The sequence below is a fragment of the Neodiprion fabricii genome, chromosome 1 (genome assembly GCF_021155785.1).
Source record: "Neodiprion fabricii isolate iyNeoFabr1 chromosome 1, iyNeoFabr1.1, whole genome shotgun sequence".
Taxonomy (NCBI): Eukaryota; Metazoa; Arthropoda; class Insecta; order Hymenoptera; family Diprionidae; genus Neodiprion; species Neodiprion fabricii.
In genome coordinates this window covers 27,033,059-27,059,503 of record NC_060239.1, presented here as the reverse complement: position 1 = coordinate 27,059,503, position 26,445 = coordinate 27,033,059, and the positions used below count along the sequence as shown (strand labels likewise).

Here is a 26,445-nt window from a genome sequence, read left to right as displayed (position 1 = left end):
TGACAATTAGAATGATGCCACGCGCTTCTACGGCCCGCACGAAACTTCCCAGCCTTTACGATTATTACATATACGTTTGCCTGAATTAAATTTCGTTTCGCTATTATAATTTCAGGTATTGTCACTCAAATTTATTACTAAGAAAAGTTAACAAATTTTAAGAGATGAAAACTACTCGTTTCAATCGGATCAATTCAACGAGTCCAACTTAATTGCCAACTGAAAACTCACTACAGAGTTCTTAAATACTTCTATTTTTTATCATAACCAAAATATGTTCTTTTGGGTGTAAGATGAAAATGAGTTCGGTAGCCGTAACTGGAAAATATTGTAGATATTACTAATCTATTTGATTGCGGAGACTCCCTCTGTGGTTTCTTCCAACTGTTGCAAAAATTTGATGTCAGTGCAAAAATGAACTTACGTTGAGGACTTGAATATCGGAGAAATTGAGCTTTAAATTATTTCAACAAACAGATTCGTCGTAATAACCAGAAAATGTAGTATTAACAACTACCACCGCACTAAATATAGCTATACCCTTCTACTACATTTTATTGTTATTACAACAATATTTGAACAGTTATTTTTTGTTCACTATAACAAATGAAATTTTTCTCAGCGTAGTGATATCAGAATGTAGGACATCCGATGTATCTACCAGTTTCCGGTGACGGACTACCGTTACCTGCAACATCGTGTATGGGTGTATCAGGTTTGTGCAATAACATATCATGAAGTGGGATAGCTGCAGATTTTTAAACGCGTCATTTATTGCTTGCCGGTTTTTCTACAGCGTTGTTATCCGCAAGAAACGCGGATCAATTTATCAATTCTTATCGTAAACGACTACTTCTTTTCGGTTGAAGCAATAACAAATTCTTTAATTTCTGCGAATTTTGTAGAATGTCTTGTTTTTTAAACAACTTTTCGTGAAATACGACTTGTGAATATTAAAGAAATATACAGCGATTGCAAACAAGGCTCGCTCAATTTACACCCACTGTGCAAACACAATTCCGCAATGTTTTAAACCACTCGTGTATCATCGCCCGAGGGTTGAATTAAATTTCAGAGAATTTCCAGGCGACACGCTGCGAACCAACGTGCTTGCACTCATTTTAACACCACGCACGGAATTGCCTGTAGAGATGCGATATGTGGGAGTCAGGATGAGATTTTATAACGGCATCAACCGGGGTAATTCATTTGTTTCGTTGTAGATAATCATGGGAACGTTCCTGCGTATATTATACACATCTGTTATACAAAATAAAAATATCACTAGCGTTAGTTGCAAGAGAAGATATACACGTATAATACATAAGTATATCCATGTAACCAGACAATGGAGAATGCATTTATTTCGCATTCGCTTGAACCAGATACCGAGCGAAAAAAATGGCACTAACACCCGGGAGCCGGCCTAAAATATTTTTAGACAGTCACAAACGGCTTCGGAGCTTCCGACTTTCGCAACGTGCAACTCGCTCTCACTCACTTCCGCGCTGCGGCTTGTCGCTTCGCTTAGACAAGCATTAGACACACCGTTAAATTGGGGGGAAATTAAATCGGTTCTTACCACTTGTCCGGATTTCTTCTGCACAGTATCGTCCTGAGTAAAATATTTTTTATTAATCTTCGTAGCTCACTTGGTTTCATGAAGAGCTTCGGGGCGATCAATCGATTCGTTAAAACAGCCGAATCGGGACTCGATAGGAAGTGATTTTTACTAATCGGTGAGGGAAGATGCTCGTGACCAAGAATACGCACGATTCACAATACCGATCGTCCCACACTGGCACATTTGACTCTAGACTCAGGAGTTTGTTCGTCACTAAATCCAGCATCGACCGATCTTCGCAACAAGGACATCAACACTGCAACAATGAACCCATCGCACCGTGCTTCACAACTACGGGTCGGTGATTTCCGGTGTGCTTCGTGTTTATTCGGTAACTATTGTTTTATATGGTTTGATAAGTCGATATACATATATCCATGTCCTATGCCCCTCTTTCTCTCTCTTTCCCCTCACTCCCCGTTTTTCCTAATAGCGACCTCTGAAGTCCCACAACGCATCCTAATTTCAAAAGCTATTCAACCGGGGTCGTTGCACGCATGGTTAAACTTTACGCACATCCGCCGTGCCTTTTTACGGATATCTGACCCCTCCGCAGGCTTTGACGAGTTACAACTTTATTCGAGCCCGATGCGTCTGCGACAAATCGCGTCAAGAATCTTTCACGAGTGCAAAATCTCGCTGTACGATGTAACGTCTTAGTCTCGCGATTGGAAAAGAATGAGAAGAGGAAAGTGGTGGCTTTATCTTAGCGCAAATCACCTGATCTGTTAGTAAAATAACAATAGGATAGTGCAGAAAGCGCGAGTTTTCGAAGAATAAGTCTCCGTCAGACACAAGAGCGAATCAGCTCGTGATGCGTGAATCAACTCGGTCGACTCTGTTTTTAGTTTTCTTGCAATAAAATAAAATAAAAATATAAAGTAAATTAATGTCGAGAGGCTTCGTGTCCTTCAAAGAATTTTGTGGTTTCGCCTTCGATGGATAACGTGGATATCCTGATATGGGCTCGTCACGACCAGATCGAAAACGAGATTTCACAGTCTGAACGTTTTTTGCACGCTAGTTGATTACCACGGAATTTGAAAACACATATTAAAACTACAACTAATTCTTAAATTTACGATGGACTGACCCACTATCAGTTATAACATTCGGGAATCATTATACTTTCACCATTTATCGTCACTTATCGACAGTCGACACAATACTTTTGTTTTACTTATTTCTTAATTGTAATAAATATTTTCCAGGAGATAAATAAATGAATGAATAAAAACTACCATCACTTCGCGAATGGAACACGAGCATCTAGTAATTCCGAAAGCACGGTCATCCTGAAAGCGGACAACCCGACATACATTCAAGTACGGCGTATTGCGTTACTCGGACCTCGCCGTTTCGCCGCTACTGTTTGAAATGAATATTTCAACCGCGTGGCGTGGTTCTTATTTGTATGTGATGCCAAAGTAACAGAAAAAATTTCTATGAAATTATCTCAAATATTTTCGAGTCATTTCTTATTTTTTAAGTCGTTACAATAACAGTTTTTCTCTGTAAATTGTGCGCCAATATATTGAAAAAGAATTTGGTATATTTTTCGTTGACCATTTGTGGCTAACGTAGAAATGAATTATTCAACAACTTTTGTGCTGCAATGGATTAGATTGCTTCAATACGTCTCTGAGGATTGTAACCGTATGACGGCTTTCAAAATTTGTTTACACACCGAAGTCTCGACGAAGTTCAAACATTGCTGGTATGTCAATGAGATTTGTCTAGGATTTCACTATTTTGCTAGCGTTTCGCAAGATTCTGAGGATTCAAAAGCCAGGCATAACCGCGTCGGACCAATTCTTATTATACAAAATATCCCAAATATAAATTTTTTTCCAACCCTTCACCTCCCATACTTAAAAAAAAATTTTTTTAAAAAAACTACGACAGGCGCAACAAGTTGCGGAATAAAAAATATATTGACGGCGAATATCAGATTACGAGTTACCAAAGCAGGGACGAGGTGGTAAGAAGTTACCTCCTTATCAGATACGCCTTAACTGTTCACCAGCGATAATGTATTTTCAGTGTCGCGAGCAACTCAGGCGACGTAAACATCTTAGCACAATTATAATATAGCACGCAAATCGGGCAGGTTTCACCGCTGAACGTTTATATAATAATCATGGTATGCGTAACAGTTTAGACCAGACATTGTGCAGGCCGCAGCGCAGTAGGCGTAAGTAAATAGCATGAAGATAACTCACGTGTCTCAATATACGTAGCAATTGCACTGACCAATAATCGAAACTGGTCGAGAGATACCTACAATTGAGCGTTTCTTAAAATGCAACGGACCTTGGAATACTTGCGCAATTACGTAATAAAACGATAATTCTGCACTCGGTATTGTTATATACATAACACAATTGTTTTTGGGTCACGCTAGCATTACATTTTGTAGTACTTGATTGGCATGCTCGTTTAACGGGATGATAATAAGGCAATTGTCTTCGAAGCATTATTCCCTCGGTAATTCGTGATCATTCCAATATGACTCGTGCTCCTGACTGGCGGAAAAAGAATAATAATTGTACCTTGTATCATACGCGGTGCAGCAATTACACTCATTCGTAGGTATGCCTGTAACGCGTGACATGTACGCGACGTGTTGTTGTATTATATCATTGACATACCCCGGTGAAATTTGCGCAAGAATGTATTAAACATTTCTGACGCTTCTAATTTTAACACCCGAGATGTTAATTATTGCAAGATTTGCACTTGACTCGCATCGCCGCACGGCCTTTAAGACTTCCCATTCCCCTTTATTGGTTGTTCTATCTTATACAGATTTACCGCCAGATGACACGAGGATTTTCAATACGTAGGCGTGACACAGAGTTATTTTTCTCCTCTAGTTTGGTGCTGAACCACAGTGGCTCTCCTTAATCTCAAAAGACAAACAGACTTTCTTGATTGCGTGTCAATCAAGAAAATTGACACGGGATAAAATCTATTTGACAAATTAAATTTTCTACCATACGTAAATAAACCGAGAACTCTTATGAATCCAACAGCGCGTGATTACATTTTACGTTTTTACCTCTGATGTCGCGATAAGATAAATCTCGTTCTCTTCATGGACGCTAAAATTGTTCTATCTTTCAGTCGCGCGTTATCCGACGTGGCTAGTTACTTTGCCGGTTCAACATCTTGTCGATTACCATCGAAAATTATTGTTTATATATTAAGAATGGAACTTCCTGTCACTTACAAACACAAGATTTCATTGGAGGTATATTTTCACGTTGACCCTTATCCTATGCTTAAACCATTCACTGACTGTTTTGCCCAACTAAACGTTGCGCACTTAATATGCGACAGCTTACGCCATTCTAAAAAGCTTTGAAAACGATCGGTCATGCGGATAAGTGGGCAACACGAGTCACAAAAACAGACAGCCATTTGTCATTCCGGTATGCTTTGAGATAGTAACTCGAATAGCTAAAACGGCGGCTGCAGTCGTTAAGATTTGCAATTAACAATCGGGACTTTTTTCGTAGTACCTTATGAGAAACTTTGATCCTAAAAACTGCAACTGCATCAGGCACTCGTACAACATGTATTTGCAGCCCGTTTGATCTCGCGATGGTTTTGGATCGAGTGAAATTGAGTGAAACGTAACCGGTACAGATACTCTCGTTCAGGTGAGGAGGGAGAAGGCAAGAGCAGCTCAAACGAAGAGTAAAAAAGACGAGCTGTAGCGAAAAGTAAAGGAGAACAGGGTTGGTCGGAGAGAAGGTGCCGGTCAATGGACGGCTAAAAAAACTTATCCCGAGCATTAACCGGCAAGAAAAAGTCACGGTGAAACAAAATGAAAGAGTCAAGACAGACTCCTCGAATGGCCGGAGGGTCGAAGGCCTATATTTCATCACGCACACCGCTCTTTAACGTTCTCCAACTTTAAGACCCCCCCCCCCTTCCACCCAAATGAGATCTCTCTGTCATTAGAAAAGGCCAGCAGGTTATTAGTCTGGAATTCTCGTTTAAATTAACCGGTACACCGGGAGTACTTTCGAAACGAACAAACATTCTTTTAAAATCCCTTACAGATATTTCCGAAGTTAATCGTGAAAGGTATAACACGTGTGGAAAATTATTTCTCATCCCTTTGGAAAGCAGTCGGTAACTGCTGATATTATAAGAGTTAAACTCACCGGTAATTTCTTCGTTTATATAACGTAATTCCGAGTTAATTTGGCGATAAATCAATATCTCATTAGGGTGAAATCGATGAGGCGTATACGGTCGTGCCGATCGATATTACCACTTCGGATTGAACGTACTCTATATTTAATCGAAGGTCATTATCGAGCACAACGGACTACTTCGTCGTTCAGAAAATGGACTGAAAATATTCTCGACGAGTTGGAGATTGTTCATGCTGCAGTCTGTCTTAAAATGAACCAGAGAAACGAGAAATTTAAGAATAGCTGCAGCTTCATTCAACCGCATGACTTATTTTCGACAATTTCCCGAAGCTGCATGACGCTGATATAGAAATTATAAGGATCCTTGGCACTGTTTACGTACCACTCGATTCGTCCTTTGCCATTCAATTAGCCGTTGATTGATGTAATTGTTTTGCGGTATCGTAAACATTGACCTTCACGCTTATTGTTATCCCTTCTCCGGTGTTCCGAGAACTTTTTGTCGAGGTATAATTACATAAATGTATTCTTGCTCGCTCGTTTGCAACCGACTGAAGAATCAACGAACGTAAAAGAGACCATAGGCTGGCTTACGTTTGTCGAACGTCACTGCGGTACGCATCAGTTTTGTCTCACAATTCATCATACAATCGTCACAACATCATTTTTGCTTCCTGCTCGAGTTTCAACTCGGCTGACGGTTGATTCAATCACATCGTTTCGCAAAATTTGATCTCAAAAACTCACCCTCTTCGCAGACTGTTGATAACGATGAAGCAGAGACCGGAAACGAGGCCGGCAGCAACCACGCTCACTCCCGGTGATGCTACGAAGATCATTTTTACAGTAGTCTCGGATTTGATGTCCACCACCGCGTAGAAGAAGAAATTCGGTTATCTTCGCTTTTACAAAAACATAACAACTCCGCACATTCTATGGACAATCGCTGTTCTGAGCCCTTCCGTTCCGCTCTTCTCTTTCTGTCCTCTTTTGCCGCTGTTGTGGCTTTCTTGGTGTTCGTTTACGAGACTCTCGATATCCGCACTTGCTTGATCTTATTTTTCGTAATTGTACTCGCTGTGAACTTTTAACCGGTCTTTACTTTACTTCGACACTGTTCCAACCGGAGCTAACCAACCACCTTCGAGCACTTTCCTTTCGCGACTGCCTCGAGGTGTGATGCCGATCTGGCGACGTGACATCTCTCAAGATATCTAATACGAAAACTCGAGATAAGCGATAACGCAAGATCTTCGCACAACCTGAAACCGACAAGGAGATACCATTGTTTCGTTCACGTAAACTGAATCCCTGCTAGCTCTGACAGTGAGATTTATTCGTATTTCATTTTACGGAAAAATAAAAGTTCCACTCATGTGTTTAGCAAATTACCGGCAAGTTTTATCCTCTCGGCAATAGTCAAATCGATGCAGGTAGATTAATTGACATTACACTTCTTTTTTTTTCAGCGTTTGATTTTCTTCTCTCAGTCCCGATTGGACATATTTAGGGACGGATTATTATTCCTTACTTGACATGATGATGAACTGCTACAACTTGGTTACCTCACGGTTAGCTGATATAGGTACCGTTCATTATGCAACGTTCATCGCTGTAATAATTACGTTACGTATTGTAGGTATCAATCGATCAAAGCCGACGATGTTTATGTACCTGTAGTTATGTCACAGTAATTCCGAACTCTAAATTTCTTGTCTTTGAAACAAGTGGATATCACAATAAACTTTTGGTGAATTTTTGTTCTCCTCACATTCGATATATTATTCCATCGATTTTATAACCACTTTCCGATTACTTTTTTTCTTTTCATTCTTAACAATGCGTTCGCACTTCACAGGATTTCCACGTTCCGTGTGCTGCAGAGACGAGATTCTGAGAGACCAAACTCTTCGACATGCTGTCCTGAGATGCGAATGCCTCTGTACCGACTAACCAAATAACGCAGCCGCCCAGCTGCGGCTCCAGCAACTGAGTTCGACATTCTTGAACCACGTGCTTCTCAAAGCGGGTTACGATACCGGTGCTGCGCTCCAGCAGGTAGGCGATCGCTTGGAATTCGGACTTTGTTTTCTTCCAATTTATGTATTTTCCCCGATCAAAACATTCCTGTACTCATCAGGGTGTACAAATTTAAATTATAAATCCTGCTTTTCAATTTTCATTTCAGATGTCCATGGATTTCTCCAGCTGCAAAAGTACATCGTCGGGAGATACAAATTGGAAAGTCTAAGTGGAATTGAGTCTTCGAATCAAGTTCGTGTAAATACGAGGCCTTAGCAAACATAGAAATGCATTTAGTCGACAAGTCGGCACTGTCCATTTTTCTTTACACGCGTGGTATTTCATTCTCTGTACGCCACTAACGGCAAGTATGTTCAAGCTGTTAAGAAAGTCGTAAAAAGGCTTGGAAATACACATCGAATCGTTTATATCAGATAATATGTCGATAGGATTTTTTTCCCTCTTCCTGTCTCTCGATTACACTAATGCTCTTATCTTATCGATCAAAAAATTCGATATCATCTTGAGAGTTGAACAATGCTAGATGTTTTCGAGAGAGAGTAAATACATTGATTTCAGGAATACCCGCGTTGCATTTGCTTCGAAATACGTCGCACGATTCATTCAAAATGAAAAAAAAAAATTGTGGATTGCGTAATTGACGTGCTCATTTTTGCGATCAAATTCTTTTAATCAATTTTCATTTTACTTTAGTGGCCATTAATCCTTCCTGAACACTCCGTGGAAATGCCCCAATGAGAAAACTATCACACGTATAGTAACATTCCTGCCCAAAAACCAATCGGCTTTACTCTTAACACTCTTTGCATCACGATAAAAATATTTGTAACTAAATGTACTAGATATATAATTCGATTCAACACCGGTTATCACTTACGATAGCTTGACTCGTACGCTGTCCAGAATAAGAGCGTCTCGTCGAAGAACTTCAAGAATCAACTGGTACTCGTACGGCTCGATTCCTAGAGAAAAGTGAAACGGGGTGAACGTAAGTTCGGATTCGCAAAAATTTTCTCACCAATGTTCAATTCTAGTTCGTGTATTCGTGGGCGGATTGTCGCGGGATCAATACTCAATGAAAATACGAATATGGAATCGATAAATCCCGTTTAGTTACCTGTCTCAGCGTTGCTCTGCATCCTTTTCTTCACAGATCCATGTCAATTGCCTCGTGCAGTTAAAAGGCAAGTATGAAAAGCAGGCAAGAAAGTTGCTTCCTCAATGACCTCACAACGATAACACTCCAATGCCAACTCGGCAATTGCTTGCAAACTAGTTGCCGACCCAGTAGCGAACAAATTTACAAATGAACGTACGATGATGACGATAACAATAATAGGAGGGGCCGTAATTATATTTCATCAGCATCTACGTCTTGCGATACGTACTCGCACGTATTGCTACACCATTGGTACTATATTTTCCATATTTCCTTTACCCGACATCCGACATACCACCTGTCCAAATACCTCGTCGGTCACGTTCATAATTTACGGACTTTTTTACACTCCTCGTCAAAATTCTCGATCGATGGAAGAATGTACGTATCTACGTATTATCGTTAATTGCGTCGGAAATCGATGCGCGACTGGTTTTGCTTACCGGGAAGAAAAATGTTTTCATCAGATTCTCCGACTAATTTTTATTTGTGCTGCATGAACTGGGAAGTCATGCCAGCACTTTACACCCATGACCAATTCCACATGTGTGTCTCTCGTAAAATCGGACCAAGGCAAGACTCCTCTCCACTTTCCATGGGGATTGACCCTTTTCACATAAGGCCGCTGCGACTTTTCCACATCGGAACTGCGTCGTCATTCGAGGAGACTGCGATGAAAGGTGAGAGTGTCGCTGTTTTCTCTTTGAACAAGTTTGGCGACTTGATTACCAGGCTTTTCCCTACTGGTGTGATGTTTCTGTGTTCAATGTGATACTTTTTTCCAATGGATCTTTGGATGTTTATCATTATATGTCGTTACAATGAGTTCCATTGCACTCTTCCGGAACTTTCATTCTAGTGGGAAAGTGGAAGAGAAGGTTTAGTCCAGGTATGGACTTCTAGGTGATTGATTCCTGGGACGATAGTGTGATACTTTACAATCAGTTAAAACTGTCGCAGATAAAACCACCGATTCGTCGACAAGAACGATTTATAAAGATTTCAATAATCATAACTACGTTATTCCTTGCTCGAAATAGACGTGATCATTGGTTTCGAATGTTTTATTTACAAAGATCGATTTGCAGTTTCGTAACAAATTGAATCGTTATCGAAAAAAATAGAACAAAAGATGGATCCGACAAGTCATCGGCACTGTGGATTTCATTTTATCTTCGTTCGGAACGAGATGAACTTTGTATAGCCCCAGCTTACTGCACCTGATCCATGAATGATCGTTTTCATCCGATGATGTAACAATTCATTAAAAAAAAAAAACTTTCTCATCCGATCCAAGGTGCGTCAAAGAAACGTTTTGCCGATCGAGTACCTTCGGACTTTGATAACTTACCGATCGAGAGATTCCTCGATCGTTTCGAGTGATAACCTGTATGCTGTACCGTCGATCGAGGTAATTCTGCACTATGATTGGAGAGGTTTGAACCTATCAGTTGACAGCCGATTGTACTCACAAGTAGCACGTGTTGCCTGCACCAGCAACACGATCATATTCTTTTTCACGCGAAACAGACGATAAAAATTCACCTTACGGAAACGTTTAATCTATGAGCAACATTAAAAAAGTCATTAATATACAATATCGTCTACGAGGAGGAAAATTGGATGTGAATACACATTTTCGTGCGAACTTTTTATTCTACAAATGACACAGTCATTTGATAAAGTAATAAATCGTATTCACCCGCGTGGAATAATTGAGAAAAATAATTTTGACGTATCGCTCCAATCGCCAGTTTATCACGGAAAACAGAATAATGACCGCGCACGTAATTCCACGTTGTTTGTCGGTTGGAATAAAAAACAACCGCCAGATCACATTTTCCTCTTCTTCTTTCTCCTTACTGAAGTTTTCAAATCCTTTTTCAGCAGCATAAAGTATCATTAGATTTCTTTGCCATAGATCATGAGTGTGTAGGAAAAAGTATCCGATAGGAAGAAAACTGATATCCTACCATTCAACTTACCGCGACAGAAACCCAAAGTTACTGTCAATTCTGAGTAATCGGTTATTTTAACTCGAGTGTATCACAAATATCAGTATCGCGTCACACGCATAGTAAAAAAAGATCTCTCACTACGTAAGTACACGGATATTAGCAACAATGTTTTTCGGCACTCGCGACACAATTGGTCATCCAGTAAAACTTGTTGCTAACCCAGCTGAATATATGAAATTTTTGACGGTGTTAAAATTTTTATCTTTGCATATGTTTTAAACAACATTTCGCTTCGATAATGAACGCATGACCGTTGACACATATTGGGCACGGTAATCCTTTGCTAATTTTACTTGCAATATCGGGTTTATTTTCAGATTCTATACGTGACGTGAAGCGTTGTTAATTGCATGAGACTTTCCAGCACCGGGTCGATGATTCTATGATTCGTTGGAGGTTGGATAACGTCATAAATTCATAATTATATTATCAGAGTAAAAACGATCGTGACTAAGTTTAAATTCCAATGCCATAGGGCGTATCGGCAATACTTCACCTGCGGCTGTTTTGTCGATCGAAAAAGTCTCTCAAGGTATTGTATCACTATGTCCATGCTAAGATCAGACTAAGAATAATCGATTATTTTTCGAACTTCATTATTTTGCTTCACAATCAATTTTTGCCTTTTTAATCCCATGAACGATGCAATACAATATCAATTATTATCATTGCCTTACTTAATGAGTACCTATTTGATGTAATAAGTGAAAGATAGATGAATATTCTTATCTAAAGTTGAGAAATATTTCGAATGAAACAATCAATTATCAAAAAACTTTTCCGCTATTAAGACTGCATTATACATACTGAATTTTACGAAATATTGGACTCAAATGCACCATTTAAAAAAAAAAAAAAAAAAACAAATTAAAACGAACTAATCGATTAACCGATTTACTTTTACCGATTAAATTGAGACATCTTAGAATATTTTTTTGGACTTGATTAATCGATATATCGATTATTTTTAGCTCAGTGGCTGTTGCTAGTCTATGTCTCATACGAAAACATGTTTACTACCTGTTTTCGTGTTGTGCCGAACTAGTCGTATTTTTATTTTCATACCCAAGGATTTTAAGACCGGAGGGCCTCTGTCACGATTTTGTACGAGAAATTTCCATTCTGAATTTCGCATTTGAGAATAATCGCGCACCACAGCGACCCGCAATATTCCGTTCAAAAGCAACGGCGCAATTCGCAATTGTTCACAGGATTGCGAAACCTTCAAATACATGCTAATTTATGCTAAAGATTTGGAACATCTCTGATGTGATTCGAGTCTGCTTGCTAGATTATTAGTCACTTTCTGCTTAAGAAAGCTGACAGAGTAAAAATCCAGAGGGCTAAAATTACTTGCATTTTTCACAAGTCTCATTCGTGCTTCTGGTAAGATTTTTTTTAATAATTCCACTTCCACAAACGGCCACGTTAGGTATCACACATAACTTGTTTACATAATTATTCATTACTGGATCGGCAAATAAAATTCTAACAAACAAAACTAGAAGAAATCGGTAGGTGTATCAATTTCAATCAATCTATGAAGAAGTATTCATTCCATATCTGGTTAAAAATTCTATGTATATACCTAATGACAATGACTCGTTAAGCGAATTTTATACTAATTCGCCTACTTTTTTTTTTTTATCGGATTTTGAGCGGCGTATTTGTAAGTACAAATATCGACAGTTAAATATAACCATATCAGAAACCAAAACTCCTTCGCGAAGTTTTATACTCATTTTGCAACTTTGCAAGTCAAAATAACGCGATTCAAACAAAAATTCTTATCTATACTAATCGTGAGCATTTGGCACATCGAAACACTTGATATTAACTATAAATTAGAGTCTTAAGATAAGCGAAGTACCATTTGTAACTCTTCGGGATTCACATCTCGATAAGTTTTTGGCAGACGTAATAAAAATTGGTTCCAACGTATCCGAGCACCCAGCTGACAACAAGACCTTCGTGTGATCATTTACTGGCCCCTTCTTGTCACTAATCCCATGGTCAGTACGCTAGGTGTAAAACAAATTTAGCCGATTGTTTCACGATTTGTAACTTACAATGACATTGCGCTTTACACTAAACGATATTTACTCAATAATCGTGCCATACTGTCATACGTACTTCTCAAAAGATTATCGTGGCTCTTATCAGGGCCACATCCTGGAAACAATCGTTCAACCTCAGGCTGGGGCGTTAAGAGTCATAAAAGTGGTAAGCCCTGTACCTTGAAGGGCATACAAATCAGTGAACTTCCAGTACAGTCGATACGAGCTTCATTGCCCGGCCTTTTAGATGCCTGGGTCTATCTAAACTGGTCAAATATTTATAATGTTGTTGAGGTTGAGTTTGTCGATAGAAACAATTATCAACGCAAGCCTATTAATAGCCTTACATCTACGTAGGTACCCACTATTACGTTGCACTGACAGTCTTACTACGAAAAGACACTAACTATATTAAGACAGTGTTTCAAAATGTGAGTATTATGAAAATCAATTTGCATCCCGGGCGTGCGAATACAAAGTTCCAAACATCGTTCGATTCATATAGAAGAGTGAATTGAAGTGAAAAATTGACACTTTCAATAATACAGATCGCGGTAGACGAATCAAATTTTAGGCCTGCCTAAAATAATGGTACGATAAGTAGGATTGGGAGAGACCCGGATGAGATGGACATTCGTGTAGTTTCGGGAATCTCGCCGTTCGATAGTCGCGATCTGCAACCTCGTCGTCAGCAAGATGTGCAATATGGCTAAAAATAAGAAAACTACTTCACCTGGGTCTCTCCTGTTTAATATATCCTATCCCGTATAACTTCTTCACTACTTGTTCCAACCGAGGACTCTCGTCGGATTGAGAAAAGAATTGCTTGTGTCCATTCATTCACTTCATACACGTATCGTCGTTTCGTATTCGAATACACGCAATCTTCACAGCTACATTTCAGTTCGCAAAGTGGGGGCCAATGTCGATTGTCAGCAAATAACACCACCTCGTATCACATATACTTAAGATTGTGCATGCCTCATTCTCATTAATGGACACACACGCGCACAGACACGGCACGGCGTAAGAAATCGGGCTAGCACGCAAACGTTTCTCGCTCGAATCAAAGCCGGCAAGTGACGACACGTGACAAGTTATATCGCCATAAGTTTTGCGCAGAAGCAATGAACCAGCCGCGTTTCGACGCGCGGCTGTTCTAGACTTTCGATTCAACTTTGGTTTCAGTTGGTGCCCATCGTCCAACGGGCTCGGGTCTTGCTTTGCGTTGGGTAAAGGGGAAGGAAAAGAAATACATAAAAAGCTACCAAACAAGTATAACTGTAAAGGCGAAAAAACACGACAGGAGTAATGAGACGCTTCAGCCGATGAGTGGGACGCAGTATTATATTTGAAACAAGACAATCCCACGTTACATCGGTGTATCCCTACTCACGTTCAAGTGCAGGGCCACCTTTGATTCGAACATTTTTTTTATTTCATTTCTATTTTTGTTTTTAATAAATAAGAACTGTACACGCTGACCGAATAAATTACTGTTATTTCGGCCGAATCGGAAAAGATCTGTCTGATCGTGAGCAAACAGCCAATGGATCAGACCTTGTAAATGTATATTCAGATACACGTAATAAACGACGACGAATAGTTAACGAGTCAACGAGGATACGAACGAGTAGACTGCTTGTTAGAATGCAGAGATAATTCTTGGTTATCGATCGATAATTAACACCTCGGATTGCCGCTTCAACGAGACCCTTCGGAAGTTACTCGCCGCAATTCTGCACGTTACCTAGAAATCGTGACTACGTTACGGACAGGAATCCACAAGACGAATTGCGCTTTTGACAATAGTTTAAATATTTTACAATTCAATGTTACGAGTATTGAGCTACATAGTGCTGGGAAAATTTGCTTGTCAGGAATTGACTGTACAAACATTTTACTCGACGAAATTCATGTGGACATATCTGTAAGTGGAATTGGAATCACTCGGAGGAATACCTTTGGCGAATATATTATTAGAACATTGAGTACTTTCGGATCGTTTTTAAAGCCGAACAGAGTTGCCGTCAGGTGTTTACGTACTAAGAAGAATTGATGAGAAATATTGAAATGATGCTACGCAATTGATAGATTTTAACGTCGATTCACTAAGAGAATTTGAATCACTTTCTACTTGGAACTACGAATGATTCTCTAGCTGAGATTGAACGAATTTGAGAAAATTCGCCAAAGAATCCTCATATTATATCGCAGCGACAAGTTATCAACGAACAACAATTTCCCGACAAGGAGCCTGTGGCGTTTCACAAGCAGAAGACAGAGCTGGTCGTAAGTATGATGTATCGATCAATTGTGTTGCGAAGTTCTGTCGCTCGTCTGTTCTGATCTGTTCACGGTGAATTAGCCCATCAAGAAGCAATAAATCCAATGCATCATTATTGGCGATATCACTAGTACAGCATCATATTATTATAGCGTTAATGGTCTGGTCAACTAGTCTTGAGGTTTAGCGTCGAGTACGATAAAATTTGGTACATTTTGGACATTCAAGTGTTATCGACTTCGACTATCGAGTGTTAAAAAAAATTGGTTCAAGTCCAGGCTCGTCGTCAACCTTAATATTCCACACGCCTCGTGTTATTGTAACCGCATACTATTTTACACCAAGCAATAAAGCGATATCAAATCGATTGAAGAAAATTCCATTGAATACTTATCTCAGCTGTGGTAGTCTGCAACAATTTGTCAATAATACGGGTACAATATACAGCTATTCGCGTTCTCTTGCGTGCAACGAAAAATTGATGAGAATAGTTTTACACAGACGGTATTAACGGTATTACAGCACTATTATGCAGCCCTCTTTCTGTTATTAGTTTATATTCACCTACTCTGACCGTCGTTAAAATTTTCCACGACATCGATCACCCAGTTACTCACCTATAACGATCAACGTTGAGGCATAAATTAGACGTGACAAAAAATTCAAGCACGTTCGCGTCGTTGCGATTTTTCAAACGGATTTAGATTTAACGGTCTGACAGACACATTTATGCAGAAGTTTATCAGCTATTTGTAAGTACTATTTTACTATTCTTATGTAACGAACTTTTCTGACGTGAGCCTTCAATGCTTATCTTAAATCCGACCGTAGTCTCAAAGTCAACAGGAAACCCGGTGTAAATGGATAATTGGCATGGTTGTGAACTGGCTTGGAATCGCGAGAAACAAAACTGTGCTATTCGTTAGGTCGCCGTACGTTCATATCGAAACTCTGATCGCCGCTGAGCGTAGTTATGAGGAGTACGACTAAGAATGAAAAATACATATAATGATATAATAATCGGAAAACCTGAACAGTTATGTCAATAAACTGTACTAATAGAGAATCAAATGGCAGGCACTCGTAGACAGTTCTTATTGCCGCAAGCCGGTCTCGAGACAGCTCTGAACTCGTCTTAATCAGTGTTGAGCTTTCCTGAATACGGTCGTGAGAATATTAACTACAGACAATGAATCTATGTTATTATTTAAATGTTAAATATACTGAAATGCTTTTGATAAATTCATGGAACATTGACTCTCTGGGAGCAAACGAACTATGGGGAGATACGGTCTAATTGGCATGTTCTAGCCCTCTTGTGAAATAACGAGGTCTCGAGGTCTTTATCTTTACGTATGCTAATGCCCCAGGCGATGTTTCAGAAAACACGTATAAACTCGAGTAGTAGTTGACAGAACTCGCGAATGCAGACGACAGTTTAGCGAGTCTAAGTTAAATGAACACAACTAAATAACGAAGGATTTGTTGCATTTGAAATTTTCTGAACTTTTCGGAAGGCAGTACGGAAAACAAATTAGACAAATGTTATAATTACACTTTGCATTTTGTCACATATGTTAAAATTACCCTTTGAATTTTGTTTCAACACTCAAGAGAAAGCGAAAGAAACGAGATTTTTCAATTGATAACGGCATTCACCGATACACGAGATATTTTATACCGGGTAAAAGGCTTACAGCTTTGAGTCTTGATCTTCTCTTTGGCAAGTAATTCTCGGTATTAAAAAGAAACCGGTTCCTCAGGCATCATTGACTGTGAGTTTACCACTGCCGGAAACTGGACCAACAATCGTGTGCACCCAGCACTTCTGGGTTCGCTTTTGGCACTTCGGACTCCGACATGTCGAAAACTAGTGTCGACTACTTCAAATCGGCGGAAAGTGGTGTGCAGCTGACAGAGGTGAGAAAAAAATACTTTATAATTTATATCATTAAATTTTTGTAACTGTGCAAAAGGTTTTATATTCATAGACACCTTGGTTTCAAGCGACTCTCCAAACTTTCATCGATAAGTCCAGCCATTCGGTATACATATTGAATATATGTATAGGTATATTTGCGCAAAAATTTTAGTCATTTAAAGTAACTAGGGGAAAAAAATTATCGATGAAAATTCAACCCTGAATCCAGTACAGTGTAAAATGAGGGCAAAGAAGTTGTTTTTTTCTATTTAATTTTTAATTTCTTTGTTTGTTTTTTTTTTTCTCTTTGCACAAGGGCGTCATTAGGAACCCGCAGAAGTACACCGCACTTGGACTGCTCGGCGTAAATACATTTTCCGTTTTAATTACATCTAGATTCAAAGCTTCCTTCCTATTTGCTGCTTGTTTCAAGTATCATACGAAAATATGTTCTCACTAACTTTTACTCATTCCTGTAAATGCAGAGCGAATAATTGTGTCCACTTACAAAAATTAAGACTGGAGTCATGGAAACCGGGTTTATTGCAAGCTAATAATACTAACGCACTTGTCTCTGCTTTCTTGTATCAGATAATGAGCGAAATGATTAATACACAGATATGCGATAACCACTACGATCGTGCGAGCCTTACTAGTTGACATTAATGATCACCGAATAAAAAGCATAGTATTCGAAACATCCGTATTACATTTACAATTAACATTCCTCCGGACTCGGGAAAACCGATTGATTCACAAACTACGTCATAGAACAGGTAAAGTTTCCACCGGCGAAGACGTTGCAATAACTTTGTAGGCACGATGTTAGTTACATCACGTTTCACGTCTATCCTCGTTTACGAAGAGAAGCAAACGAGGATGGATGAGCCCTAATGAATGAGGAAAGTAACGCCGCGTTTATGGAACGAAATCAACGCTGGTTGTTGCAAGCTCACCTTTACGCAGATTAACAGATCGTCAGTATTGCAGGTAGCAGAAAAACTGGAGGAAAAATATCACGAGACTGCATTCGCGAACAACCGTTACGTAAGATTTCGAGTATTTTCCTCCAAGTTTTTCCGCGAAAACTGCAGCTTTTGCATAAAGCTCTCGGGATTTTAGAATATTTGCGATATTCAAGGCGTAAAGAGCGGAACGATGCGTTGGCAGATGGCGCCATGGCTTGTAGTGATTTTAACTAGCTGACTTTGATTAAAAAACTTTAGCCCCCCGAGACGAAGTTGTACAAAAAACGATGGGCGATTCTGGGGATCTTCGTTTTCTACAGCGCCAGCAATGCGATGCAATGGATCCAGTACAGTATAATCGCCAACATCGTGATGAAGTATTACGACGTGACAGACGAGGCCGTCAACTGGACCAGTTTGATTTACATGGTCCTCTACATCCCATTCATATTTCCCGCCAGCTACCTCTTGGATAAATTGGTGAGTGTACAGGATTCATTGTCGAATCATTGTTAATCTAGAGATTATCGTTGTTAAGTGGATTCTCTGCTGCAATCCTGCACCGGATGTAAAATACAAACAAACCAAGATTAAAAACGCAACAATGAATCGTGAAGGCCCAGCTCGGTTATTGGCCTTATGATTTTCTTCATTAAGAACAAGGAGGGGTTTATTACCGAGGCACAGCAATTCACTGATTCTGTACCAATAGTCGCTGCGTATACGAGAAATACGGACGGTGAGAAAATGGGTTGATTCAACATCTCGACTTGGTAATAATCTAGCATTGGCACATAGTGTTGGATTACGCTTGACACTTATCTCAGCCGAGTGACAATAGCCGTCAGAATTATAAACACATTTCTAAAATTTTCCACTCATTTGTAATCTCATCGGTACATAAAAAGTAAATGATACACTTTACAGTGTATCTTGACTGAGGTCAAAGCAGGAAAAAGTAAATCTCCTGCGTCTAATTCTTCTGCGTAATAGATCGGTATCAACGAATTTCGAAACATCGAGCGCCGACAGAAAATCTACTCTTCTCAAACTCGGCGCATGACACCTTTTGTTTGACGTATAGATTATGCTTATTTAATCGATTTCCTTATGTTCTCACAAAGGCGTATGCGTGGAGTTTGTCACTGTATGTAAAAGTGATTGTAATGCATGTTTTACTACGCATTTAAAGAGATGTTACACTCATTCCGTCAACATTCTGGGGTAAAAGCTAATCATTACAAAACAGAAAAACCGGTTAAGTTCCATTGCGTGTAACAAACGTACGAACCCGAACTTTGTCTACGAGTAAAGTTGTGCTAAATTTTTCACATAATCATCGTCAGTAGCAACTACTGATCAGTTATATTAGCCTATTTATATAGTCTTAAATTAGCCCGGAGCGTGCGCTAATCAATTGCTGGTTCTAGTACTGTGAAATGTTGCAGCATTGAGATAAAGTTGTTTGCGAATACTTTATTTTATTGCAAGATGCAATTGGTGGGGTATAAAATTTGTAATCCCGCTTCTGCAGTTTTGAGTCGCGAAAGTTTCACAATCATTCTCCTCACCTGATATTCAGATTTACGGGCCGTATTCTAGAGGACTTGTAGAATAATTATACCGATGAAACATACGTGATAAGCTGGAATTTATGTCTTGAAGACGCTCGAAAAAATTCAAATAAATCATACACGCTACTGTTCTTTTAAGTTTGTTCCACATGGAAACTTGATTGAAAATCAATCATGATCAATAAATATTAATTAGCAAATATTTAACACCCGTATAACGATTCGCTCGATTATGAAAGGAACTCATTGTTATTTATTGTTCCAAGACATTGTACGCAGCATTGGTCATTCCCGGTATTGCAATTTCAAACCGGATATACCTTTATAATAGATAAAAGCTATCGTCACTCTGCGTGCTATGTTGGATTATTATACCACCGATTAAACTAGCGACTTGATAACCGTAGCAAACTACTAAATGTGCTTAAAATTGCCAAGGCTTCGGTCTAGAGCAACCGTACAACTGACCGGTACAAAGATTAGAACGCTGTTATTGATGAAATTTTGCGTTTCGTTCCAGCACGATTAATTTCGAGTATTAAAAATGTCTAAATATTCTATTCAAATGTATCGGTGCGTTTCACCAGGCAAAAGACAGACTAAATATTTCTAGTCATTCCGTACTAGAAATACGCGCGTCAAAACTTGCATTGGCAAAAAAGTATCTTTTAAAATTGCTAGTAGAAACTGTTCACAAGTTGACCGCAAAAATTGTAATTCACAGTCCGACAAAGCCGCGGAGAATTTGCCGCTATTCGAAGGGTCATAAAATTTAACCCTCTTTATTCGAATCAAGCGACGACCCAAAATAATCTTCTATTTTTTACAATTCACGCGTTATACGTTACAGGGTCTACGCGTAGCCGTGATCATCGGTGCTATTGGCACTGCGACCGGGGCATGGATAAAAGTATTCAGCGTTGCCCCGGACAGATTCTTGGTGACTTTCCTGGGTCACTCCGTCGTCGCGCTGAGTCAAGTTTTCGTCTTATCTGTGCCTTCTCGCCTCGCCGCCGTCTGGTTTGATCCCGACCAAGTGAGCAGCGCTTGCAGCATCGGCGTGTTCGGCAACCAGGTGAGTCGATTGTCCGAGTCCGAATAACGAAGTTGGCAAATTTCCCAGTCCCCTGGCCTTCTGGAATTAAGTATCAAAATTATCGCTCCTCCTTGACACACGGACCTTCGTGTCTTCTTTGGTGTTTTTTTCTTTTTTTCTTCCTTTCTTTTTTCCTCATCTTCGTCCGAAGGGTGGTCTCGGTGACCACACACGATAGACCTCGTGCGCCTGTGAGCGCAGCGTTCGAAGCTACGACCTCCGAGGTCCGTCCTGCCCACGCTGACCGGTTGACCACCGAGTTTATAGCCGGACAACGTTTAAGTTATTAGCCCTCGTCGGACGTGCAGCTAGAATCATAAACGATGCAATGTAATTATATGGGAAAATCTGTGAGCTCGGGGACCCACGGAATCTATACGCTTATCGCGAGGGGTCCGCCGCCCCGTGTGCACTACCGTTTATACGTTTATACGTTTATACGTTTATACGTGTGGACGCATGTGTTATACCCGCAACGTGATTGCGTTATACGCCTAATGTAAGAGCGTGCATTCGAGGGAACGTATAGGGCCATAAACGATCGTTTGCGATGCGAGCTTAAACGGCGCGGTGCATGGTATATTAACATTACCTCCAATTTAAACTGCATTCGATTATTTCATTGAAATTTATCATTGCCCTCGCATAATATTTGCACACCCCGTGATGTCTGTTTCAAGTAGTTCCGCGATCGTGCACTGATAAAGGTTTACCTGGTGTAAATTGACCGATTCTATACACCTAAGCTACGATACACGTGTAGCCGACAATCGAAATAATCTGCCGTATTGTTGCTATGATAAATGTTTTCGAGGCTATAGTTATACCGGATAATAGTAAAATTTTCCATTCGGGAAATTGGGAAATTCAATTTCCCGCGGTCCGTGCATTACCAGATTGATTATTTTTCATCGATCTGGTAAATGTTCCCAGGGTTGATTGGCGCAGCTGTTATAATTTAATAGCTGACCAAAAGCGTCGAACCCTGGGTTAGATAAAATCTCAGGAAACGTTCTAACTATCTTCTGCTTCTAATCTGCACGGAACTAACGGACTACCTAATCGAGAGAACCGCGGTCTCATCCGTGGGAATATTCCACTCCAAATATTGCTCTTCCAACGAACGCCACGAAGGTTAAACTTTACCAACACGGGGTGCCGATGGTTCAGGGAACATTCCTGCCTCGGTTGGCGTTTGCTGACCTATGACGTCATGTAACCTCCATTACGTCGTACTAAATTATGACAAATTTAACCGCCAAAGAAATTCGAAGGGTACACATCGTAACATGTGTACACTAAGTCACGATTATTCCCCTGATAAGCTCGAGATTAGGATTATCTCCGAACTGCTACGGCAAGTGGAACGATTAGCCACGTGTCTTAACGGCGTCTTGTGAACATCTGAGTAGCCTAGAAACGTGGAGAGACTTTGAACGAAGCGCATGGTTATGGACGTTATGCATAAGGTCGCCTTGAACACCTGCTTGTGAATTTCGCGTTAATTAATCACTTAGCTTTATATGACATTCCTGAGGAATGTACACGATGTCGAAGCATGTATTCGCATTCGCCAAAATAAGTGCTACTCTGAGCGTATGTGATCGGTGTCGTAGGAAGTTTGCAGAATGAGGGAGCTCGAGGTCCATTGAGGTAATCAGGATTGGGGGGATACCCGTGGAGAGAGAAGCCCTCAAACCTGAAACTGTGTCTTCACTCACTCCGGGTGAGATTGAACCGATTGTTCGTATGACTCGAGCGTTTCATGGGTAATTGCATGTGTTGTTCGGTGATCTCGAGGTTGTGCTTGGGCAACGATTCGACCGAAATAACATGTTAATCCCGGTCGTTAGGTTCAACGAAAATTGCATTCGCTTCCTTTTACTTTTATTATGCCGAACTCTTGCCGGAACTTGACGCAGTCGTAATTTACACAGTGGTAAAAACAACGGACGATAAACACGATCGGTATAATCAGCGGTGAACAAACCAATTACGCCTTTGCGGACTTATATCCTCGTATATCATGCGGACAATTGAGCCCAGTGTGGTAGAGAGACTGAAGTACTTGGTACAAGGGTCGTTTAAGTAGGATATGAGTAGGTATAGCGGCGATTTTATTGCGCAACAGATGTGTACTTACCGGAGGACATAATGATCTCAAATGGTCTTCGGTTGGTTAATTTTATTCTTACTAATTTAATATTATACTATTTGGATAATGCGGGGACAGCTTTTTTGCCTTGACAATTAGGCCTTTCCATCCACTGGCGAATGTATGTTGACAGAGAAATTTTAAAAACCCGTAACACGCCGAAGGGGAAAAAATTAGACCGCGTCAGCCATTTATCAGCCTTCGTGTCCAGGAAGAGCCAATTATCCTTGATATTGGGTTATTTGGTTTGTTGAAACGTCGGATTGTCGCAACAATTTGCATAACCAATTTCTACGGACAATTGAAAAATTATTCGTTGTGTGTTTATTAAAGATGAAACATCCTCGTTTTCACTTACAATATACCTGATACGCGAAACTGCCATGAATCCACCATTCGCTCGAAACCGTCGTAATCCAAGGTACAGAACGGGGGGATGATATCCGGACGACGCACATCGACCATCCATTGTCCAGTTGAACCTGAAACAAAATGCTATACCAATACGTTAATAAAAATATCGAACATTCAACATGTAAAATGAAAAAATAATTTCCTACCACGGTTTTTTAGCTTGGCGTGGCCGTGGGCTTCTTATTTCCGCCGATGTTAGTCAAAAACAGCGAAGACGTGACGGTCATTGGAGATGGTCTACAAACTATGTTCTACATCGTAGCTGCGATAACATCGGTTATCCTGGTCCTTATCCTGTTGTGTAAGTAAAAAATCAATTTTTTCCTTGTACAATAATCGAACGCTGCTCGCTGCTGAGCACCGCTTGTTTGCGTGATGTTCAATCTTGGGCACTTTTTTAACCATCCCGAGGCGGACACACGAAATTACGCTAAGTACTTGAGACGCAAGTTTCATATTATATAAAAAAATGTCTTTTCTCCAACAGTCTTCAAGGCTGAACCCCCCTTACCGCCCAGCTCCGCTCAAGCTGTACAAAGGGAGGCTGAGACTTCGGAAAATTTCCTATTTTCTGTGAAAACTCTGCTGCTCAACAAGGGATACCTCCTGCTTCTCCTCAGTTACGCGATAAACGTCGGCATTTTCTACGCCCTGAGCACTCTTCTGAGTCAAATAATACTTCCATATTACCCAGTAAGTAATCAAACGACTAATAGAACCGACCTCGTAACAGCTAAAACACCACGTAACATTCAGAACTTCAGATAGGTATACATGTTGTATCTACCTGATTTCAATCTATCAAATTTTTTTCATTGCAGGGCCATGAAACAGACGCGGGAAGAATTGGTCTCGTTATCGTTCTTGCCGGCATGTTGGGATCAGTTTTGTGCGGCGTAGTCCTGGACAAAACGCACAGATTCAAGTGAGTCTATTAATCGTTCGGTATGCTCGTCTTGTCATTAAATTCCTCTACGTACCCAATCATTACAAGCCCTATAAATCGTTACAGAGAAACGACACTCTGTGTGTACATATTCTCGTTCCTGGGAATGATGCTCTTCACATTCACATTGGATTCCGGTCACATATACGTCGTGTATCTCACTTCAGCCAGCTTGGGGTAAGATAAAAATACAACAATAATACAGCGAAGTATCATTTTGTGTACAAAAAAAGTTGGATCATGTTTTAATTTCTTACTTGATAATTTTTAACACAGCTTTATACACGCGTCACATTAACCCGGAATATTTAAAATCATTTTAGATTCTTCATGACCGGCTACTTGCCAGTGGGTTTCGAGTTCGCGACGGAATTAACGTACCCGGAACCGGAAGGTACGTCGGCGGGACTTTTGAACGCTGCGACTCAAGTGCTCGGGATCTTATTCACGTTGCTTTACTCCCATCTCTTCACAATCTGGGGTATATTTTGGGCGAATATTGGTCTGTGCGTTACGTTAGGCTTCGGATGTCTCATGACCACTCTTATACCGAATGATCTTAGGAGGCAAAAGGCCAAACTCTGAATATAAGCTTCTTTCAGTCGTTAGTTTGAACGACGAAGGAGTTAAAACTTGACAAGATGTATCAGGTCCCAAGTTTTGTACCTCCGTACGAGAAGCTCGGAGCTCGAGTAATCTAAGGAACTTGTGATGTCGATGATAGAGTGGTTGATAGTAGCTTTACGCGTAATCCAGAGAACCCCTGGAAACATAAAACGGCCAATGAAATCCGAGGATTGTTAGTCGGTAGAACTATTGCACGGATTAAATTAGTATAACCAGATTAGAGAGATTACAGAGAGTATGAATTATATTATATTTTAAATATGAAGTACAGGTATTAGTCAATGTATAAAGTTACTAACGTCATCGTCAGTCATTACGCTCTGTAACGTGCAACTCGTTTACACGGCGAGAAGTATTACTTACTTTTCTCTCTAGCCAAACAAAATTTTTAGTCATTACTTGTAACTGCTCGCGAGATATACCTTGTAAGAATATAAACTCTCGGCATTAAAGTTTCTACGTCGGTAAGTTCGTTGCTGTAGATTAGTATATATACTGTAGTTCTTTTTACGTTTCTGGTTTTCTCCGTTTAACTATGTCACTTCATTATATCTGCTAGATGATACGTTGACCTATGAAGTTCATAGATTTTTTGTTGACAGAAACGCGGAGAAAAGTAATGATTTCTACAAATTCCAGAAGAACATATAACTGTCAGGTATTAGTATTTCGATATCACCCCATTCAACGTATGATTTTAATTAAAAACTTTAGAGTATTATCGTTAATTGTCACTTGTTGACTGCTTTCTACTTCGTTTCGTTGAATACATATCCCCAAAAGTTGAAGTGTCAAAAATGGTTATCAAAGTCTGTTGCAAGCTTTGTACTCAAATTATTTTCGGAACAAATTCACAATTGCTGTCCTGTTTTTGGAAGTTGATTATGTTTATACCGGAATATTTTTTTCTGCTAGTAAAAATTCCGAAATAATCTGTACATTCATTTTCATATTATAGCACCGTAAATTGTCAAATCTTAACGAGTGGAACACGGTACAAAAGAATGGATTTCAATTTTCTGCCAAAATGGCGTCCTAGTTTCACAGCAGTGTTTCATCCACGTCGGACAGACTATTGAAATAATGATACAAGTTCGGTAATTATCTGATTGGATAACACCGCACAGACGTCCGATTAAACATGTACGATATGAGTTCTTTGCAAATTGTGATAAATAAGTGATTCACCGTCTCAAGCTTCAGAGGGGATCCCCGTAAAGGAAGCTTTAGAAATTCTACTGATTGTTCAAATCGTTATATCGTAAAAGCATGTCAATTTTTTTAGACAGTCTATTACAGTGAACTCGGTCTCACCTTTGGAATGCGATAAAATTGACTGATAGCCAAGAGGTTAAGAGGAAGAGATTGAAAATATGAATCGGTACAA

General features: G+C 39.8%; 3 protein-coding genes and 2 long non-coding RNA genes across 13 annotated transcripts in view; 2 read left to right on the top strand and 3 right to left on the bottom strand.

Moving 5' to 3' along the window:
* Window positions 1-9,094, bottom strand: part of LOC124184557 — a 42,885-nt gene extending 33,791 nt beyond the window's left edge. For 2 of the 6 annotated variants that reach the window (XM_046574382.1, XM_046574392.1), the window contains exons 1-2: window positions 8,954-9,094; window positions 8,714-8,798 (exon numbers count right to left, since the gene is read on the bottom strand). In XM_046574382.1, coding sequence (XP_046430338.1) covers window positions 8,714-8,798; window positions 8,954-8,975 — 107 coding nt within the window. In that variant the 5' untranslated portion in view covers window positions 8,976-9,094. Of the gene's footprint in view, window positions 1-1,582; window positions 1,724-6,540; window positions 6,657-8,713; window positions 8,799-8,953 lie in introns of those variants that run through there. The other 4 variants (XM_046574422.1, XM_046574430.1, XM_046574402.1 and 1 more) reach the window with 4 other exon arrangements.
* On the top strand, window positions 7,265-8,459 carry LOC124184725. The gene is made up of 3 exons (XR_006871247.1): window positions 7,265-7,378; window positions 7,652-7,851; window positions 7,982-8,459. It is a non-coding gene; the product is annotated as an uncharacterized LOC124184725 (long non-coding RNA).
* Window positions 9,095-12,440: 3,346 nt separating the features above from the next.
* LOC124184730 lies at window positions 12,441-14,182 on the bottom strand. Its single transcript, XR_006871252.1, has 3 exons — window positions 13,804-14,182; window positions 13,147-13,331; window positions 12,441-13,034 (listed from the first exon to the last, which is right to left on the bottom strand). It is a non-coding gene; the product is annotated as an uncharacterized LOC124184730 (long non-coding RNA).
* Window positions 14,183-14,262: 80 nt separating this feature from the next.
* LOC124184659 (uncharacterized MFS-type transporter C09D4.1) lies at window positions 14,263-25,438 on the top strand. 4 transcript variants are annotated; one of them, XM_046574626.1, is made up of 10 exons: window positions 14,263-15,362; window positions 17,121-17,277; window positions 17,595-17,642; window positions 18,505-18,726; window positions 20,671-20,895; window positions 23,645-23,786; window positions 23,973-24,178; window positions 24,307-24,410; window positions 24,498-24,608; window positions 24,755-25,438. In XM_046574626.1, exons 2-10 carry the CDS (start codon window positions 17,218-17,220, stop codon window positions 25,014-25,016), a joined length of 1,380 nt encoding a protein of 459 aa, XP_046430582.1. In that variant the 5' UTR covers window positions 14,263-15,362; window positions 17,121-17,217; the 3' UTR covers window positions 25,017-25,438. The 4 variants fall into 4 exon arrangements, with proteins under 4 accessions (XP_046430582.1, XP_046430609.1, XP_046430601.1 ...); XM_046574653.1 differs by lacking the exon at window positions 20,671-20,895; XM_046574645.1 differs by lacking the exon at window positions 17,595-17,642 and having other exon boundaries at window positions 14,264-15,362.
* LOC124184601 overlaps window positions 18,550-26,445 on the bottom strand; it is a 118,774-nt gene continuing 110,878 nt past the window's right edge. The window contains exon 6 of the mRNA XM_046574531.1: window positions 18,550-21,224. The gene's annotated coding sequence lies outside the window, so the exon portion shown is untranslated. The remainder of the gene's footprint in view (window positions 21,225-26,445) is intronic.

Bases quoted from the DNA above. Each gene is read 5' to 3' on its own strand.
- LOC124184659 (XM_046574626.1), top strand. From the start codon at position 17,218: ATGTCGAAAACTAGTGTCGACTACTTCAAATCGGCGGAAAGTGGTGTG. The intron at 18,727-20,670 runs GTGAGTGTACAG...TATACGTTACAG, and splicing joins GCTACCTCTTGGATAAATTG to GGTCTACGCGTAGCCGTGAT. The intron at 24,411-24,497 runs GTGAGTCTATTA...AAATCGTTACAG, and splicing joins GACAAAACGCACAGATTCAA to AGAAACGACACTCTGTGTGT.